Genomic DNA, 19,443 nt, shown 5'->3' with positions numbered 1-19,443 from the left:
AAGCTTTCCTGCCTCAGTGTGTTTTGACTTTACATTTTGAAGTGTGACGTCTTCATCCCACATACTATACTCTCCTTGTCTCTTTCTCTTATTGGCAGCCGGTTAGAAGACAGTCCCTTACCCCTCCTCCTCAGAACACTATTACGTGGGAAGAATACATATCTGCTGAAAATGGAAAGTAGGTGGTTTTTTTGCTTGTTTGTTTGTTTATTTATTTGGATTTTAGAACAATTTGTTAAAACAGTATATTTTGATAGAGTTCTGAGTATTATTGGTATATTTTATCTGAAGCTATTCTAACTTTATGAAATATAAAGGAAGCGTGAGAAAGAAACCTCCCAAATGATGCGTGTACTTACTATGGGTGTAGAGCCTTCTTTTTACATTCCTTCTGCCAAAAACACACACCAGCCAACAAGCAAGAACCCAGTAGGGCTTGTTCGACTTTCCTTTTCTACTGACTCTTGCTCACAGCTGTGCTGATGCTTGAAGCACTTCCTGTAAAACCATACCAGTTAGTTTCCTCTCTGCCTCTGCAAGCTGGGTCTTGTCATCTATTTCATTGACTTCTCAGCATTCTTCCATAAACCTTTACTTACTGCTGTATCACTAACTCTTGAGAGGAGTTAGACACACCATTGGTATTCCTTACACATAAATTGATTAGAAGAGAGGAGAATCAATAAAGCTTATTTTGGGTGAATGGATGGGTGCTTATCTTGGCCAACCATTGTTTCCCTTTGGTAGAGAATAAAATACCTCCCCTTGTACCTACCCTTTCCACTGTGCTCAAGAAGAAGCTGCTTGATTTTCTTTTTCTTCTTATTGAAAAGCAAGCGATGTTTAAGGTTTTTTGTGCTCTGTTCCAGTGTTAGAATGTTGACATACTCTGTACAGTGTTGGACATTGTCTTTTTGTTAGTGACCATCATTTTGACTAGCCTTCACTGCATGTCCCAGCAGTTCAGAGGAAACCACTATATAGTTACTTGTGGCATGTGCCATATTATTCAGCAGGACTTTGAAATAGGGCAGGAAAGCCTATTCATAACTCAGTGGAATAAAGGGGTCCCCTCTGATAATTGTACAAGGGAAAGTATTTTGAAATAATTTCTGCTGTGTTCAACTCAAGTTTGTCTGTTCAGCTCATTCTGTGAGTTTTTGCCTCAGCATAGTCACATACACCAATAAAGAATGAGTTTTAAATTTGCTATAATTTTAACAATGCATATGTATTAAATTCTTTAATTGTAGTGCTTTTTATGGTTGATTGCTGAAACTATAATAGACAGGGATTGAATTAAGTAATTTTATTTTCATAGTGTTTTTTTTTGTTCTTAAAAATTGTGTTTATTTTTAAAATTCAGTTATAGCCAGTATGAAATTTCTTGAGTATTGATATTTGTTTCTGAACTTTTAAACTGTTTGTTTTGTCTCATTTCCTATATGTGTCTTGTTTTTAGCATAGTAGTAATATTTCTGTAGCAGGATAGAAAAAGTTAGAAGTGTTAGTGAGTCTTGATGGAGAGGCATGAGTTTTTAGCAGTGTTCTTTCTGTTGCAGGGCACCACACCTTGGCAGAGAACTGGTGTGCAAAGAAAGCAAGAAAACATTTAAAGCCACTGTAGCCATGAGCCAGGAATTTCCCCTAGGAATTGAGTCGTAAGTGCGGTGTTGAGGTGTTGATTACAGAAGTCTGAAGAGACTCTGCCGGCATCAGTATTTGCATCTGAGTTGTTGAAATGTGAAAGAATCAGACAGCACTTGTCTCCAGAGTGTTGACTGCACCCACCCGTACATTTTATGGTTTACAGGAATATAGTTTATAGATAAATTTTGAATAGTCTAAGGAAAAGTATTAAAACATCACATGCCTATAAAAAGCTTCAAAGCATAAAAATTGTGGAATAAAAAGGGTATTTTCTTTCAGGACATTAGTTAGACTGTCTTGTTGACTGTACTTCTGAATGCAGAGCCCGGGAATGGTTTGCGTTTTGACTCACAAGTTTTGGTGCTTTATGAGCCAAGGTGTCCTGGATTCCAACAGTAATCACATTTGTCTTTTTTTTTTTTTTTTCCTCTTTCTTGGAAGTTATAATGCTGACCTCCTGTCATTTGTTTTGTCCTTTTACTGATAAGCATTCTGTTTTCAGTCTGTCCTTATTGAAAACTGTACTGCAGTGCACACCTTGCATATACCCTCCAGGCCCATCTACATCTGATGCTCCTTTAGAAACATTGAGTTCGGAGAGATGAGTGGACGGGAGGTGGGTACTCTTGATAGGCTGTACTCTCAGCTCCTTGGAGTTGAAGGACTAAGTTATTATTTTTCTCTGATTTGTTCCCCTGTTAACCAACATGGTGACTTTTTTTTTTTTTCCTTAGAAAAAATAGTAGGGTCTGTAATTTCAACAAAGTCTGTTCACATTCCTTGCCTTTGCCACCCTTAAGCTTTAGAAAGGTAGATAACATGTTGTGTAGAGCCTCTGTGTAAGCCTGAGGTCACACATGGGGAGAATCTGGAAGCAGTGTGAGAAAGGAGTTAAGAAAACACGGGCAGATATCTGGGTCCTGTCGACCTGATTCCTAATAAAGAATTGCAGCTGATTTTACAGTGTGTTTGGAGTTAACTCCAGAGATCCTAAGACATGAGAAATAGATGTATATTAGTACATGAGATGATGTTCTAGGATAAAGGGGAATCAAGGAATAGTGGATACAGAAGATAGTCAAGAATCCATTCTACAACAAAACAGATACCATGTGTAACTGTTGTGAAAAACACATTGAAAACATAAAATCAGTGTAATTAGATCATTGCTGAGGTGAAGGACAAGAGAATGAAATAAAAAAGATATGGAAAGCCAAAGGAATAAACTAAGATGTGAACAGCATTATCAGAAAACAAATACATCAGATGTAGTTGATGAGAGTAGATTTAGCTAAAATTAAATTTTGACAGCAAGTGAAGGGTCAAGAGACAAGACTGAGAACATAAGAGCCACTGACATTGACTCTCTACCCTCTAGATGTGGCCTAGCTAGTATTTGATCTGCTAGAAATTTCTCTGTAGGAAAGGATGGAGTCTGTAAGATAACTTTTGATTTCAAACTGGGTACACAGCAGCCACTATCAAAAATTACCCTGTTAAATTACAGTGTTTCTTTGCTTTGATAGGATCTCACTTTAGCCCAGGGTTTCCTGGGACTCTCTTAGTCTTCGTGCCTCAGGCTCCTGAGTTTTGGGATCATGTCTTTACAGACATGAGCTACTCTACCTGGATATAAATAAACTTGTTGGTTTTGTTTCTTTGGGATTTGTTTTGTTATGTTTGGTTATTATTAACTGCAGATTGAACCTAGGCTCTTGCTCATGTTGGGCAAATATTCTACCATGGTCTCTATTTGTAGTCTAGCTATCCTAGTTGCTAAGAAACAAATCTAAGGCATTTGGGCAGAGAATGCCCAAAAGTTACTCACCCATAGTTTTTGACACATATGCTCAGCCCCATAGTCCCTACTTGGGAAGCTGAGACACGAAGATCAGAACTTTTAAGTCTGGCCAGAGTTACAGAGTATAAAGCCAGTCGGGGCAAGTTAGTGAGACTATATCTCTCAGAAAATTTTTAAAAGTAAAAACTGAAAAAGTACTGTACCAAGCTTAGCAGTGAGTGCTGGCTGAGCATGCATGAGGTCCTAGGACCATCTCTCAGCCCCCCAAAACAAGTAAGGTAAAGGGAAATAGTGTGGCTCTGTATCCAGTTGCTGCTTACAGCCAGGCACTGGGAAATATGAAAGAAAAATAGTATTAAGTGTTGGAATAACCCAGCCAGAAGACCAAAGGAGCTGTCTTGTGACTGTGATACAGGACACTGAGGAACTCTGGTGTCTATAAAGGGATTGATTGTGTGACACATGTGAGCCAGGATTGTAAGACTAAGATTAACCCTTCATAACCCAACAGTAAAGCTCAGTCATTAAATAGAAGTTCACTTGAGCATTGCATCCCAGAATGACTGGGTAGCCTGCGGGCTTCAGTGAGAAAACATGTCCCCAGGGAGTGCAGAGCAGCATTTTGCACCACTGCAGGCACCTCCTCTCAGTGTTCAGAGGTTAGTCGGTGACGCCTGAGCCATGTAATTCAGGAACAACGTTGAAGACATGAACCATTGAAACATTCTTCTTTCATTTTTCAGATTGTTGAATGTTCTAGAAGTTATAGCACCCTTCAAGCACTTTAACAAGCTTAGAGAATTTGTTCAAATGAAGCTTCCTCCAGGCTTTCCTGTAAAATTAGGTAAGAGAAAAACATGCAGGTGGAAATTTAGAGCTTTTTTTGTTTTATTTTGTTTTTGTTGTTAATTCAAATTTAGTAAGGTATATATTTTGAAGGGCAATGCATATACCAGTCACTTCATTTTTATCTCTCTCTCTCTATCTCATGCATTGGTGTTTCTGTTTTGTTATATGTATAAAATGTCTGAGAAATACAGTACCTGATGCAAGTTCAATTTCTACATGATTTAAATGAAATATAAAGGACATGGTAGCACTCCTGCAGGAGAGTGTATGAATATTTTAAGTCACTAAAATAAAGAAGCATGGAGATATATAATGAAACAAAAAACCAGACTTGAGTTGTGCAGGCTATACAGCGGCATAGAAAGTTAAGGAAGCTGTGCAGAGGGAGAGTTGGCACACTCATTCCCAACCAAAAGCCAGGAAGCATAGGAAATCAGAAAGTAGAACTGTGCATAGTTTTCTAGCTTCTATGGCAGCTGTCACAGAATATCATCAGTAGCAAGAGCCCACTGGGGAGCTGGAGTCGCAGATCAGCACTGTCATCAGGGTAATGTCTCTGCTGACTTCTAACCTGGTACGTCCCGAGCTTCAGCAGTTTTCCGCATGCTGAGAAGTGGCATTCAGTTTCTGGACTCATCTTTCTGCTCTTCCTTCTCAGGGCAGGGACTACCTGATGGTGTTTGGGTTGATGTCCCTGCAGAAAGAATCATTATGTATTGGCAGTTATTCCTGGTTGACCCTAACTCCATGTCTGCAGCACCACACATACGCGGTTCGTATGTGCACGAGCAGAGGGACCAGAAGGTCCTTTAAGACACTTCTAGTCTAATAAAAGCACAAACACTTCAGTATAGAAAAGATAGTCTACCATATGCTGAGAGTGATCCCAGCACTTGGGAAACAGAGGGAGGCAGATCCCTGAGTTGAAGGCCAGCCTGGTCTACGGAGTGACCAGGGCTATAAAGAGAAATCTTGTCTGGGTGGGTGGGGGCTAAATGACCCCTGAAAACAAACTAAAAACAGAAACTGTGCCTTCCCCTACCTTAGTTTGCAAAGAAGTTAAAGATTCTGGTTAGAATTCTTATAGGCCCTACAAAAACAGGTTGGTCAGAAAGCCCCAGTTTACTGACTCCTGGGAGACAGTTTCTCCAACAGTAGGCAGCAGTGAAAGCTGGGAGCTCCAGGGTGCCTGTGGTGATTGTTAATGAAAGCTTTCCATTCCTGTTCCTAGCATGAGGATATTCTGCAAACAAAATCCTAAGCTTTTAACAGCAACTTTACTGTGTGGATAGACTGTTGGGTTGGCTTCCACAGACCCCACTCTAATGGCTCTTGACAGATGAAATATGTAAAGTGGGTTAGGAATCAGATCAGCTTGTGTGGGCTCTGCTGTTTCCAGGAACTCAGGAAGAATCAAGTGAGCAGAGCAGGCTGGTGAACTCTCCAGATACATTTACCATTTGGTCAGAAACTCTGACATGCTTCTTATGCTGAAGCATAAGTGTTATCATACAGTGTTATCCAGTGGACATTTGAAGGAAAGGTGTCAAATTTTGAAAATGTGCCTCTACAGAGGCCAGAGCAGCCTAGGGAGCAGCTGCTCAGCACTAGGCCCCAGAGCCCTTTAGCTGGGGCAGGTGCAAATTGGGTTGCTGTGGAAATGCAGTTGTTTGAAGGAAGGTGCCTGACTCCACTGCATCTCACCATTCATTCTTCAGATATACCTGTGTTCCCCACGATCACAGCCACTGTGACTTTTCAGGAGTTCCGATGTGATGAGTTTGATGGGTCCATCTTTGCCATCCCTGAAGACTACAAGGAAGACCCGAGTCGTTTTCCTGACCTTTAACTGATGGAGAAGAGCAAGAGACTCCAGGTGGCAGGGACAGAGCTTCTGTACGAAGTCGACACGTCAGTGATGTGATGAGAAACTGACCTCTAATAAAACACCCGCAGCCTCCTGACGTGCCATTCATTCATCTTTTTACAGTCACCACTTCCTGTCTGTAGTAGTTTGACACCCAGTGACCCTGAGACCTTCCTGTGTAAAGCAGCTGTGAGTGCTGTGATTTGTTTTTAAAGATTTTTACACTTCTTGTTGAAATATATATGCATATAAATATATCTATAGCTATATCTAAAACACTCCTGGACCATTAACGTGAATTCAGTGTCTTAAGAGATATGAAACCCTTTGAAACGTGTCCCCTTCTATCCAGGGTGGCATGTATACATGTTCCTTTAAACTTTGTTTTCATCATTATGTGTAGTTCTGTAATTTGGATGTTTGGTGAACTAGAAGGAATGCAGTTTTCTGAGGTGAATAGAGCAATGGTATTCATCAAAAATTTGCATTTACAGCCTGCTGCAATACATTCCGAGGGAGCACTCCCTGCAGGGAATGCGGTGCCCCCAGCACCTGGTAACAGCTGCATTTACAGCTGCAGTGCATTCTGCAGGAGTGCTCCCTGCAGGGAATGCGGTGCCCCCAGCACCTTTGTGCAGCTCATTGTGGTGCTCTTTGTTTTACCTTGAATCCTTTTTCAGTGGAAACTGTTTGTTACTGATCTTACTTTCATAGAACCTCTATTTTTTCCCCTAACTTTTTGAGTTTAAAGGTCCTTATTCTGTTGATAGGTACGGTAACATGCTCACAGCTGGCCCTCTCCCAACTATCAGCACTTTACACAAATTCCAAATTTTTAACCTTGCTTCCTAGTAAGCGCACGAGTCAGATTATTTTTAATGGAACATGGATGCATTGGTGTCATTTTCAAAAATATGTATTTTGGACAACTGTGTATGTAATGCTTTCAAAATAAGGTTAAAAACATTTTATATGCTACAATATATTTGTTATAGGCTAAAAGTCCAGAGACATATAAGATTGAAAGTTTTTTTTTTTTTAATTCACAAGAAAATATTTACTGATTTCTGTCTCCAAAGAGTTAAAATCATGCATTATTCAAAAAGCACTTAAATTTTTTCATATTTATTACAAGATGGTTTGAAGGTCCAAGAATGAAAATAAATTAGGGAGAATAATGTCTAAATCATAAAGTATCATGTTGTGTTAAAGACTTAGCTAATGTTTATATCCTAGTGAGTCAGGGACGCACCTGTCTGCTTGTTAATAGAGTGACCAGTAATTTAAAACTTTTACCGAGATTTTTATTGAAGAGATTACTTATTAAAATATCCAAAGTATCAGCCTTGAGATAATTATCTTTACAGTTGCATTTCACATAGTGATACCACCTTGCATATTGCATATGTTGGCATTTTATTACTTTTTATAAGAAAAATAATCAAGTTAAAAATTCAAAGCCCTAAAGCCCTAACAGATCTGTAAGTGATCTGTTATATTTTAAGAACTGAGAAGCCCAGACCTAGCCTGATGTGATAGAGATTGGTTCCTGGATTCAGACAGTTCTGTTGTCCTGAGGTCCAAGGAAAGGCAGTGACCACTGTTGGCTTAGGCTCCTTGGCTCTGTAGACCATATAGGAAAATATGTAAATTTCAGCTCCCTTGGGACTTAGAATTTCTTAACATATGTGAATATTTTTCTGGGTTACACTGGAGATAGGACTACTGAAAATTGTTGCACTGGATTGTACTACTGAAAATTGTTGCACTGGATTGTTTTTAAGACTTAAATTTTTTTTTAATGAATAGTAAAATCAGATTGTCCATTCCAAAATGTTTTTTCTCTGATCACAAAGAACAAATGTTATCTCTTATGATGGTGGAAAAAAAGGAGTTAATTAATGCAAATAAACTTTTCACAATATTAGATCTTTCATGATGTGCCTATTAATCCTGCTATGAAATTAAGATCAGTATTTATCACCTTACATGCACATCACTGTTTTGAAATATAAATACATAAAATTCTGTATTGTACATTAAAAGCTTAAACTGTTAGTAGCCCCACTCAGAAAGGTGTGCTACATGTCATCACTCATGTGACATTCATGAGACTTGTCCTTAGTAGACATTCCTGGGCAAAAAGCTGCAGTTCATAAAAGGAGTGTACAGCAGGTGTTGTGGCTGAGTTAAACCACACGTTGTTTTGAAGCTTACATAATTAGCTAAAAGCAAGCAGCTGAACACAAAAATAAAGCTTCCCAGGAATAACTCTGGGATTTCAAGTCAGGTGTAGTGGCACACACATGTTGTCAGTTCCAGATCTCTTGGAGGCTAAGGCAGCAGGACCAAGAGGACAGTATAGTGAAAACTAAGAATTGGTAAACAGTGCTTAGAGGTGTAGTACTAGCTGCATGCTGGCCTTCCCTGCACAAGAGGCAAGTTCAACTTACTTTCCACCAAGTCTACAGCAGGTAAAACATCTGGTTGAGTGTGGGGTGGAAGTGAGGGGAACATGACCTAGGGAGGATGGCCTCATTTTACAGACAACGGTGAAATGTGCCCACAGAGAAATCGAAAGGAGATAGTGCATCACAAAGAGCTAACCACATTAAACTCAACTATGGTAAACTATGAAGCTGCAGGTTTATAAAAACATCTTTTGGAGGCTGGAGAGATGGCTCAGAGGTTAAGAACCCTGGATGCTCTTCCAGAGGTCCTGAGTTCAAGTCTCAGCAAGCCATCTATAATGAGATCTGGTTGTCCTCTTCTGGCATGCAGGTGACTGGGTGGTGAGATTCTGGTTAGCAATTCCAAGTTCAACTTTTGTTCATTCCTTTGGGATGAAGCAGCAGCTCAAGACTTCTAACTCAGGAGTCTTCAGTTCCCCAGTCCTCTGGCAAGACACCCACACCTTCAAAGTCAGAGCAACAAGATGTGCCACTCGAGTCTGCTCTGTGGGACCTAGCCTATTACAGCGGCCAGGAACCTCCTTCCGCTGCCTGGCTTGATCTGCAGCACCTGTTACAAAGCTCAGTCATGAAGAGTCCAACTGCTTTCTACAAACTAAAGCTGCTTTTCTGAGACATTAATTTGGGTATTTGTTAAGCTTTCAAAAAACTTAAAAAAAAAAAAAATCCAGTACTAACATTTCAGAGGCTAAATCATTTTATATCTGAAATACTGTCCCATGTTGGGTAACATCCTGATTATTAAAGATTTGCAGCACTCCTCTTGTGACACTCAACCTTCAACTTCTCACTGCATAGCCTCAAGTTTTTCATGGCTAAGTAAAATAAGTAGGACAACATTTTTCTAGGAAAACCACTTTTATTTTAAAATTGTTTTAGCACTGAATACAGAAGAACTTGGTGCGGTGGCAGTGCTCACTTGGGTGTAACTACTCACAAGTGGAAGGTATGGGGTGCTAGCACAGCACCATTCTGTTCGGAGACTTCCCAGAAGAAATGCCCTAAATAAAGCTATCTTCCTGACATCCTTAAGCCGGTGGCATTAATTTAAAACCAAAACTATAGGACTTGACTATCTGCCTAGGGCTCATAGGCAAGGGGATGAACTTCAGATTATTTGTCCTGGGAACTGGCAGTATCTGGTTTCTTACGGAATTGGCCATGTTGCCACATGTTTTTAAGCATAACATTCGGCTGTTTTAAAAATTTAGTGGCTCTTCGGGCAACTATTGGAATTTGATGTATTTGTCATAGACCAAATTCCTGCCCATAAGATCTTTAAAAAGTTAACTAAACTACAAACTGTAAAAACGCTCTCTATAGTACAATTTTTAGTGATTTACAGTCAAAACTTTCAGAATAAAAACTATCAGCTATCCCAACACTAGTCATTTATGCTGAAAAGTGTAACAGTACAAAATGATCAGCAACTCCCATACTATTTTTAATTTCAACAAAAATATAAATTTACTTGGTATAGGTAAGTTCCTATTTATCCCCAAGATCTAAAACACAAGTTAAACCATGATTTAGACAGAAGGTATTGTTGACAATTCTGTTTGCATCTACCCGAAGGTTGGTGGACACCACTTGGTTACTGTTTGAACATGTAGACAGGACTGGCAAGGAAACTGCTGAGGTAACTGACTTACATTCAACATGTGAATAAACAATGCAGTTCTACAGGAGCATGACTTTTGAGTTTAAGGGTTTTATTATCAAAGTCTTGTAAAACAATTTCAGAAACTGTACATCAACATGGCACAGACGGTAGCCTACTTTTGTTTTTTACTGCACAAAAGTGAAGCTTGTAACTCCTGGAACTAAGAAAACAGTTGCCTATCTAGCCTGCATATAACATGGAATCACTGTGCATAAGGTACTACTGCAATCAAAGTAACACAAATTTATTGGTTTTGTACAACTTGAGATCAAATAAAAAGTACATTATCAAGATTTGTCATCTTAGAAGCACATGAAGGTAAATTTAAAATGCACCACCACCTCCTCTTGTTCAACAGTGAGCTTTAAAACTAGTAAAAGTTGAAAACTGAAACTCAGGACAAGGTCAATTTCTTCTAGTGCTGGGCTGGGTAAGCAGGTTGCGTTCACTGGTAGAGATGGGAAATAAATTATTGGAAAAAAAACCTAAGTAGCTATGAAAAAGTGAACAACTCTAATTCAAAACATATTTTACAGCCAGTTTTATTTGAAAAAATTTTTCCTGTAATTTAAAGCCTACTTAGCCATCAAAAAGGTTAGTGCATATATAACCTTTGAAAGTTAAACAAAGCCACAAAAATTTAGCCACAAGGCTCAAAAGGCTTATCTATCACAAATGCTTTTTTCCAGATGTAACTCTACGAATGTTAATTTGTCATGTCAACAAACAAGACCTTTAAGTAGGTCACCGTGTCAGAGGGTTTCATGACGTTTGGGGTAACATGCAATCAGTGCATTCCCTACATGGCTCTATCACGGCAAGGACTCAAACTCTAGGAATACTCTAAGTGAACGCACTGAGGGTCATATGAGACAATCCATGCCTGCTGGAGATGCATGCAGCTGTTCATCTGTGTTAGAAGCAGCAGTTGCACAGCTGCTTGGTCACGCAAATGGATATAACCATGGCAGTGCTGGTCACCCAGGTACCACCTTTAAAAGCGTTTGCTGTAAAGAACTAGGTGACAACCGGGTGTTCTGCCATAGGTCATGTGCAGCTGTACACACCTAGTGAGATGAACACACACAGCATTAGGATCAAGAGGAAGGACACCAAGGCCCATCTGCAGCCAGCTCAGCGCCTCAGTCACTCATGTCCATGTCTTCTTCGTGGTGATCATCCCCATTCACTTTGGACTCTCGAAGGTCGCCCATCCCCTTCTCAACAGAGCACTCCTTTGTTTTAGGGGACACTGCTTCTGTCGGCCTTTTCTCCTCTTTCTTTTCTTTCTCGCTGTCATAGCCTTGCTCTTCTTCATCATAATCCCGAGTTACCTGCTTTGCCAAGGAGAATGGAAAAATAAGCTTCTTCAAAGGAAAAATACTTCTTAAAACAGTGAAAGCACCACAGTGGCAGCACCCCAGCCTGTATACTTACTTTGACGTCTTTGTCACTCTCAGACTTCCTTTCTCGCTCCTTCTCCTTGTCTTTGCTCCTCTTCTTTTTACTTGTTGATCGTTCCCTTTCATCTCTGCTTCTTTCTTTGTCTTTATCTTTCTTCTTCTCTTTTTTATGTCTAGAAAGAATGACGGTTAAAATATGCTCATAAAAACTTTTTTGTGGGAACTGTCAGTTTCATTCCTACGTGAACAACAGGTCCTAATATGCTTAGACAATAACCTCATCAAGCTCACTAGAAAGAAGGCAAAGAGAGCAAAGTCTGAAACACTAAGCTGGATACAGGCCTAATGTACTACGAAGCCCCCCCAACCCCCGCCACCAAATGCATACTGAAAAATTTCAAGAGAACAACGCCTTTAATTCTCCCAAAAGAAAATTACTGCTCATGTTTTTGTTTTTTAATGTAACAATGTAAAAAACTCAATAATCCCAAATATTTTGAATCACAGGAATAAACAATTGATACCCCTACCTCCGTGGAGATGGTGAGCGGGACAGCTTTCTTTTAGGAGATCTGGGCTTTTTAGGAGATCTTGTACCACTCCTGCTTCGCCGCCGCCTTCTCTCTCTAGAATCACAAATGTGCAAACTAGGCTTTAAAATATAGCGTGGTCTCACCAGCTCCACTAGGAGCTTCCACAGCCCAAGACTCACCTCAGAGTACTGTTTTAGGTAACAACAATCTCAAGCTTAAGACTGACTATAATGGGAAGATCTGTAAGGAGTTGGATAAAGTATAAATCCCTTACCATATTTAATGCAAAAATGATCTCTACTCTGGCACTCTGAGGTGTTTTTACTTTCTTGATGGTATTTTTTGAGTTAGGGTCATGGAATACAGTCTAGGTTAGCTTGAACTTGGCATTCTCCTTTGTTTCCCAAAGGCCGTTGGTATTATGTGTGTGTGTATACCACCATGCAGTTTGGTGGTTCTTAGAAAAGGCAAAGATAGCTTTTCATCTGGTACCAAAGTTTTCTGTGTCTCGTTGGCATCAATGACAAATTATTCAAGGCAAACAAAGTTTATTTCAGTTTTCTCAAAAATTTTACAGTATCAGATCTCAAGTCTTTGATTCAACTTTTCAGTTTTTGAAAAACATGGTACAAACCTGGTTCATTCATATGAAATAAGAGGATCACAACATGCTGTACCTTAGCATGTGTGAACATCTGACTAAAATCGAGTTGGACGTTAAGAACATACCATCTATAGTTAGCCACATCACTTCTGTCTTCACTGTAATAATTTATATATAATGACTGTAGCAACAGTCAGCACTTCAAATGCCTCTTATTACTCATCACTAAATTATTATATGGGAGGTAGTAAGTTCAGGTTTTATTCTTTGCCAATTTGCCTCATACTTCACTGACTGGCCCCTTCCCAAAGCTTCCTGTCTCAAGAGAGGGATGTGCCTGTTTACACGCCAGCTTCCTAGCTTTGTCACTCAATCTCCAGTTTATTAGTGTATATATGTCTCATTTGTAAATATGAAAGTGATTTTGTATCTGAACGTGTTTTTGAAGACTTAAAGTTAACCAGGCCAAGTCCTATAGCAAACATTTTGCAATGAAGCTACCCCTAGCAACTCAGGATGCTTTAAACTTGGCTCTCTAACCCTCATTTTCTCAAAATTGTCTGTCTCTGGACCTTCGATGGCCTGCTGAATACACTGTCACCCGCCCCCACCCCAACCCACCCCCACGTCTCAGGTGCTGCTGCCTTACCTGCTTGCACTCCGAGAGCGTCTGGCTGTGCTGTAGCTTTTTGGTGGAGTTTTGGAACGTTTCTTTTCTTTATCTTCTTTCTTTTTGTCTCTAATAAATATAATTTAATAAGGTGTGAAGACTAACACTTTATTCTCACTCTTGTGACAAATGGCATATTTGTAACAAAATAATTTCTCTAAGATTCCCATTTTCTTGATAGTTCCCCTAGAACTTATTTCCAATAGTAAAGTGGCCTAAGTGCTTACAAAGTATTTAGGATGCTGGCCAATTTTTAGTGTTTGGTAATGAGTTAGTTCAACAGGTTTAATCGCTGTCCCTGAGTCCTTTTCACTTGATTACAAGTTCCTCAACTCTGTCACTACGTCAGAAGCCAATAGAGCACCATAGCCAGTCGCAGTCATTCAATATCACCCCTTTCCTTCCAAGCACACATGCTGAGGAAACCCTTATCTTGGACTAAGCCATACTCTGTACTGGTCAGTGGCATCTGAAAACTCTCCCACCACAATCGATAGGTACTGCAATCACACTCAACTCTAAAGGTCTTTACAGGGCCTCCCAATTCATTTCTATTCCAATCCATAGTAGAAGGTCTCACCTGTCTCCTTCCTACTCTGATCCTTCCACAGGACTAATCACCTATCTGGTAGCCGTTATCACCAAATCTCCTAAAGGACTCCAGAATACCTTCTCAAGCACACCATGCATTCTGTTAGTCTTTAAAGGTATCAATACACCTGGCTTTTACAGCGATCACTTCATATTGTTCCTTCTCATGTGACTATTCCTTGCTCTCAAATTGAAAGTTCTTCAAGGGAAGTAAAGACCAATTCCTTCTCTGTGTAGGGAAACACTTCCTTTCCTGTTATGTTAGCTAAGGTATCTGCTCACCAGTGATAAATAGTTGAAGGGTGGGCAAACAGGAACTATATTTTTAGTTACAGAAAACTAAACCCCAAATAACTTGTCTCTGAATGAAGTCTTTTTTTTTTTTTAAGATACATTTATTTACTTTTAAACTTACATACTTTTAAGTTTAAAAATAAATAATCCAACTGCATGGACTTATGTGCACCATGTGCATGTAGGTACCCAGGGGCCATAAGAGGGCACTGGAGCCACCAGACTTGGGAGTTAGAAGTAGATGGGAGTTGCCTGATGTCAGTGCCAGGAACCAAATCTAAATCACCTGTAAGAGCAGCGACCACTCTTTAACTGTTAAGTCATCGTTCCAGTCCCAAGACTAGTTTTTTATGTATTTATTTATTGTTGTTTATTTGTTTTTTTGTAGGGTTTGTCTGTGTAGCCATGGCTGTCCTGGAGCTCACTCTATACACCAGGCTGACCTCGAACTCACAGAGATCCGGCTGCCTCTGTCTCCTGAGTGCTGTGATCAAAGGTGTGCACCACCACTACCCAGCAAGATTAGTTTTAAAAAAAAAGTATTAGGTGGAGAAAAAATATTACTTTTTCTTTTCTTATGAATTAACTTTATTGGTCAAATAATGGGGCAAGAGACTTTCTCTAATATGGCTACACGTCCATATCATAATGTTTCTAACCACTGACGATGACAAGAAAATAAATGAACATAGCTAGCTGTCTTAGTGTTCCTTGGCATACAACAAGGATGCCTGGAACTCGCACTCACAGAAGTGGTTGAATAGAAAGAGGAAAGCCAACAAGATAGGAATGAAAAGGGTAGCCTGAAGAATTAATTTCTAAAAAATGTTACAAGGGGCTCAGTAGTTAAGAGCATGTGTTGCTTCTGCAGGACTGGGTTCAATTCCCACCATTCATTGCAAATCTAGTTCCAGGGGATGTGATACCCTCTTCTTGCTTCTGTGCATAGACACACATGCAGGCAAAACACCCACATACAAATGTACCTGGCTTTGGATGTGCTCCTTGACCTTCTACCCCTCTCGCGGGAATGAGATCGTCTCCGTCTTGGACTTTTGGATCTCCTTCTACTCCTGGACTTGGAGTGTGACCGCCTCCTTGACCGACTTCGTGACCGCCTAAAAATGTAAATGATTAATACATGTCCACAGATATAAAGTATCAAACACTAGAGAAAAATTCCTATCCTTCCAGCCACTGTCATCACTTAGCCTAGTCATCTTCTAGACCTCAGAAATTACGAATGTATGTGTTCATGTACATGGATTTCTATATATGCTTATGTTATGATTTTGACAGTTTATACATGTACGTGTGCACTCTGTAAGCTGATGCCAGTGGATTCCATAACAAAAACATAATCTAAGAACCAACAGATAAAGGTGTTTTGAACTGAATATGTGAAGGATGTTTTCTTGAAAATGAACAAAGCATATTACCCTTTAAGGAAAACTAATCTGTGGTCCATAAAAATCTGACTTCCAAGAGAAAAAAAAAATGTGAAAACCTAGGGAAGGGCTTCTCATTTGTTGGTTTTCTGATGAAATCTGAGATGATATCAAATGTCATTTCATAGCATTGAGTAGAAACCAGAAATACCAATTTGGGCAGTTTATCCAACTGAAAATATGAAAACCAACTTTTTAAATTGCATAACCACGAGTCTAGGTTTTTAAATATGTCAACAAGGCTGATTATGATCAAAATAAATTGTATGAGATTCTCAAAGAATAAAAATATATTAAAAGCATGTGAGCCAGGCATGGTGATGTGGTCTTTAATTCCAGCACTTGGAAGAAGGAGGTGGATCCAGGGTAGCCTGGTATAAGTTCCAGGTCAGCCACGGTTACATGCTGAGACTGTATCTCAAAACAGCTACCCCTCCCCTGCCTGAAAACAACAAAAGTAAATAAAACAGTGTAAAAATTTGAATACAAATCCTGTTGCTTCTATTAAGCTAAAACTTTAGATTGGTGAAGTATAACAAACCCTTGTTTGAGGGGTGGTAAGTTATGCTGCAAAGCTATGTAAAATGAAATGGCTTAGTCATTATGACAATTTTAATTTTAATATGGTCAGATATAACCCACATAAGCTATATTGGTTTTATTATTATTATTATTTTTCAAGATATCATTTCTGTGTAGCCTTGGCAGTCCTGACTTGCTTTGTAGACCAGGCTGGCCTCGAATTCTCAGAGATCTGCCTGCTTCTGCCTCCCTCAGCGTTAGGCTTATAGGCGTAGACCATCACACCCAGCTTGGCTTTATTTTTTAAAGTGTGAAAGTTAAAGACTCTTAAGATTGGAGGGAGACCAACTCCAGTACAGAAAATCTTATGTACTTACAAAGGGTTTAACTTACAAAAGGGTATAACTAATAAGAACAGATTTAGTCTTACTCTTGCTTTGTAGATAGCAATTCAACTAACAATTACAAAGTCAGATCTGGAAAACAAGCAAAAAGTTTCAAGTTCTTTTTATACAACTACGGCATTACAGTGTTTAAGTTCCAAAGCCTTCCTATCAGAGAGAAGACTGGACCGTTTTGGTTTTAAGTAGGAGTCATGTGTTCATCCTATAGCTTTCTTCTAATATATTCAAGGCAACTCCATGGATAGCTTGATGGTCAAGAGGTCAAGAGAGCTAACCTGTGTCTAGAGGATGAGGGAGTCCTCCTCCTCCTGGAGCGTGACCTTGACCTCGAATGTCTTCTCTTTTCTTCTTTCTTGTCTGGATTTAAAAGAAAAGAAACCTGTACTAAGAAATGCTTAATCAGATGTATATGTATAAGATTCAGGAATCAACTTCAGTCCTCCAACTGTCCAGAAGCACATATGATCAGTGTGCCATCTATCTTGCTGGCCATTTTTTGTCTTTATTTCAGCTTTTGTAAGATACCCTCAAATGCTATAAGTGATCATCTTATTTATATACAGATTCACCAGGAAGCTTGCTTCAGTGATATGAATTACCCTCAGCTTTCAGTAAATCCTATGGCAATTTGTATTTGCTAAGGTTTCATTCACTATATAGTTTGAAATGCTCTGGAGGGTCCAAGCATCTCACAAATCAATTCTTTGATTTTCTGATTTGTTCTTCGTAAGGTTCTACTCAAGGTAGTCCATAAAAACATCTACAGGTCAGCACTAATATAAACATTTTTAAATCTTGACCCAATGAAATGTTCTCATAATATATGCCTGTGTGTATATATTTTTAGAATACCAAGAACAATTTCTTTCCCTACCACCTAAAATGTAAAATGTAAATCTAAAGCCATGACTCATTCACCTGTCGCTGTCCCTCAGTGATAGATTCTGATTTTAAGAAGCCCATTCTTTGGTGCCATTTTCAATTGTACACCTAGACTTCAAGCATACCAAATTTCTTTAAACTCAGGACCTAAGAAGCAACTAACTAAAGCCATTGATCACTTCACATGCTCACTACCACCAAACTGATGCCACCAATTCAGTTAGGTCATTTGATTATAGGCTTTAATTTGTAGTGATTTAACAAATAAAGCCATACAACCATAGAATTTCACTATAGGTAAACCAGTCATTTCATTCTCAGTTTTTTTTTTTTTGTTTTTGTTTGCTTGTTTGTTTTTTTGAGACAGGGTTTCTCTGTGTAGCCTTGACTGTCCTTGGGCATGCTTTGAAGACCAGGCTAGGTTGTCATCGAACTCAAGAGATTCTCCTGCCTCTGTCTCCTCAGAGTGCTCGGGTTACAGGTGTGTGCCAACAAATCTGGTTCAGTCTCAGTTTTTAACAAAAGCACTTACAGCATAAAAGCTCTGGAGCTGAACAAACCCAGCTGTATAGCTAAGACTCCTATCACTTGACACTTTATCAGATAATATGCTTAAAATATCAGTTCATTTTTATCAATTTGCTGTTTATACTTTAAAGTTACTTCCCAAATAATATTTCTACTTACTAAGGAATAAGAGTAAAAAAGAAGCAAATATTTAATTAGGGAAATATGCTTCATTACCACAGATATACACAAACACATACACATTGGGACAAAATTTATCTACTTAGTCAACTGCAAAGAGACAATCTGCCCAAAGCTGAGCATCCACAAGCTTCCAGGTTCCCTAGGTTCCCTCTCAGCAAATCCTACTGGTACCTGAAGTATCTGTCCAGCATTCTAGTACATGAGTTTTGTGTCTCAGAATATAGAAAGTCTTCTTCTACATGTAGGTTATTACCAACTTTACCAAGAACTGCAATTCACCATTCAAGGAAAATGTGTGTAAGCATTTTACCTGGCTCAATAGCGGCAGAAATCAAGGACTGGGCCTCACGCACTCTCTTCATGGCTTCCTCTATTTCTTTACTAGAGGTGTCTGACTTCAGACTTGGTGAAACAAGACCAGCAGCTACATGGTTCAATCTAAAACAAGCAAAGAAATATTCTAAAATGTAAACCTACATTTTAAGGAAACAAATACATATTGTATATCGTCTTTATAATTAATCCTTGAAAGCAGGATACCAGGGGTCCTCCTTCATTTTAATAAGCAGTGCCCAGTAAAGTGTCACTTTGAAAATATCTATTTAGCTGGGCGTGGTGGCACACACCTTCAATCTCTGCGGAGGCAGAAGCAGGTGGACTGCTCTGAGTTCAAGGCCAGCCTGGCCTACAAAGCGAGTCCAGGCCAGCCACAGATACAAAGAAAAACCCTGTCTCGAAAAAACAAAAAACAAAACAAAAAAACACAACTATTTAATTATTTTAAATTTTTATTTTTTATGTTAATTAGTTTATTTACTTTGTATCCCAGCTGTAGCCCCCTCCCTCATTCCCTCCTAATCCCACCCTCCTTCTATCCCTCTATCATCTCCTTGCTGCCCCTCTGAGTTCACTGATGGAGAGGTCCTCTTCCCCTTCCATTTGACCCTAGCTAATCAGGTCTCATTAGGACTGGCTGCAATGTCCTCCTCTGTGGCCTAGCAATGCTGCTCCTCCCTTGGCAGAGGGGTGTGTGGTGTGTGTGTGTGTGTGTGTGTGTGTGTGTGTGTGTGTGTGTGTGTG

General features: G+C 39.4%; 2 protein-coding genes across 6 annotated transcripts in view; one reads left to right on the top strand and one right to left on the bottom strand.

Annotated features, from left to right (window-relative positions):
• The window catches only part of Ankrd13c (ankyrin repeat domain 13C), a 41,836-nt gene extending 33,742 nt beyond the window's left edge, over positions 1 to 8,094 (top strand). Inside the window, exons 10-13 of one of the 2 annotated variants that reach the window (XM_055614283.1) lie at positions 99 to 178; positions 1,563 to 1,661; positions 4,195 to 4,295; positions 6,019 to 8,094. In XM_055614283.1, coding sequence (XP_055470258.1) covers positions 99 to 178; positions 1,563 to 1,661; positions 4,195 to 4,295; positions 6,019 to 6,149 — 411 coding nt within the window. In that variant the 3' untranslated portion in view covers positions 6,150 to 8,094. Of the gene's footprint in view, positions 1 to 98; positions 179 to 1,562; positions 1,662 to 2,152; positions 2,295 to 4,194; positions 4,296 to 6,018 lie in introns of those variants that run through there. The other variant, XM_055614284.1, reaches the window with a different exon arrangement.
• A 2,235-nt stretch (positions 8,095 to 10,329) lies between these two features.
• Srsf11 (serine and arginine rich splicing factor 11) overlaps positions 10,330 to 19,443 on the bottom strand; it is a 29,835-nt gene continuing 20,721 nt past the window's right edge. Inside the window, exons 7-13 of one of the 4 annotated variants that reach the window (XM_055614286.1) lie at positions 18,674 to 18,801; positions 17,046 to 17,127; positions 15,383 to 15,514; positions 13,491 to 13,580; positions 12,235 to 12,351; positions 11,739 to 11,877; positions 10,330 to 11,638 (exon numbers count right to left, since the gene is read on the bottom strand). In XM_055614286.1, coding sequence (XP_055470261.1) covers positions 11,444 to 11,638; positions 11,739 to 11,877; positions 12,235 to 12,351; positions 13,491 to 13,580; positions 15,383 to 15,514; positions 17,046 to 17,127; positions 18,674 to 18,801 — 883 coding nt within the window. In that variant the 3' untranslated portion in view covers positions 10,330 to 11,443. The remainder of the gene's footprint in view (positions 11,639 to 11,738; positions 11,878 to 12,234; positions 12,352 to 13,490; positions 13,581 to 15,382; positions 15,515 to 17,045; positions 17,128 to 18,673; positions 18,802 to 19,443) is intronic. The other 3 variants (XM_055614287.1, XM_055614288.1, XM_055614289.1) reach the window with 3 other exon arrangements.

This window comes from Psammomys obesus, unplaced genomic scaffold (assembly GCF_907164565.1).
Source record: "Psammomys obesus unplaced genomic scaffold, mPsaObe1.curated_primary_1811, whole genome shotgun sequence".
NCBI classification, from domain to species: Eukaryota; Metazoa; Chordata; class Mammalia; order Rodentia; family Muridae; genus Psammomys; species Psammomys obesus.
Note: the sequence above shows the minus strand (reverse complement) of the source record. Positions and strands in the feature narration are given on the sequence as shown.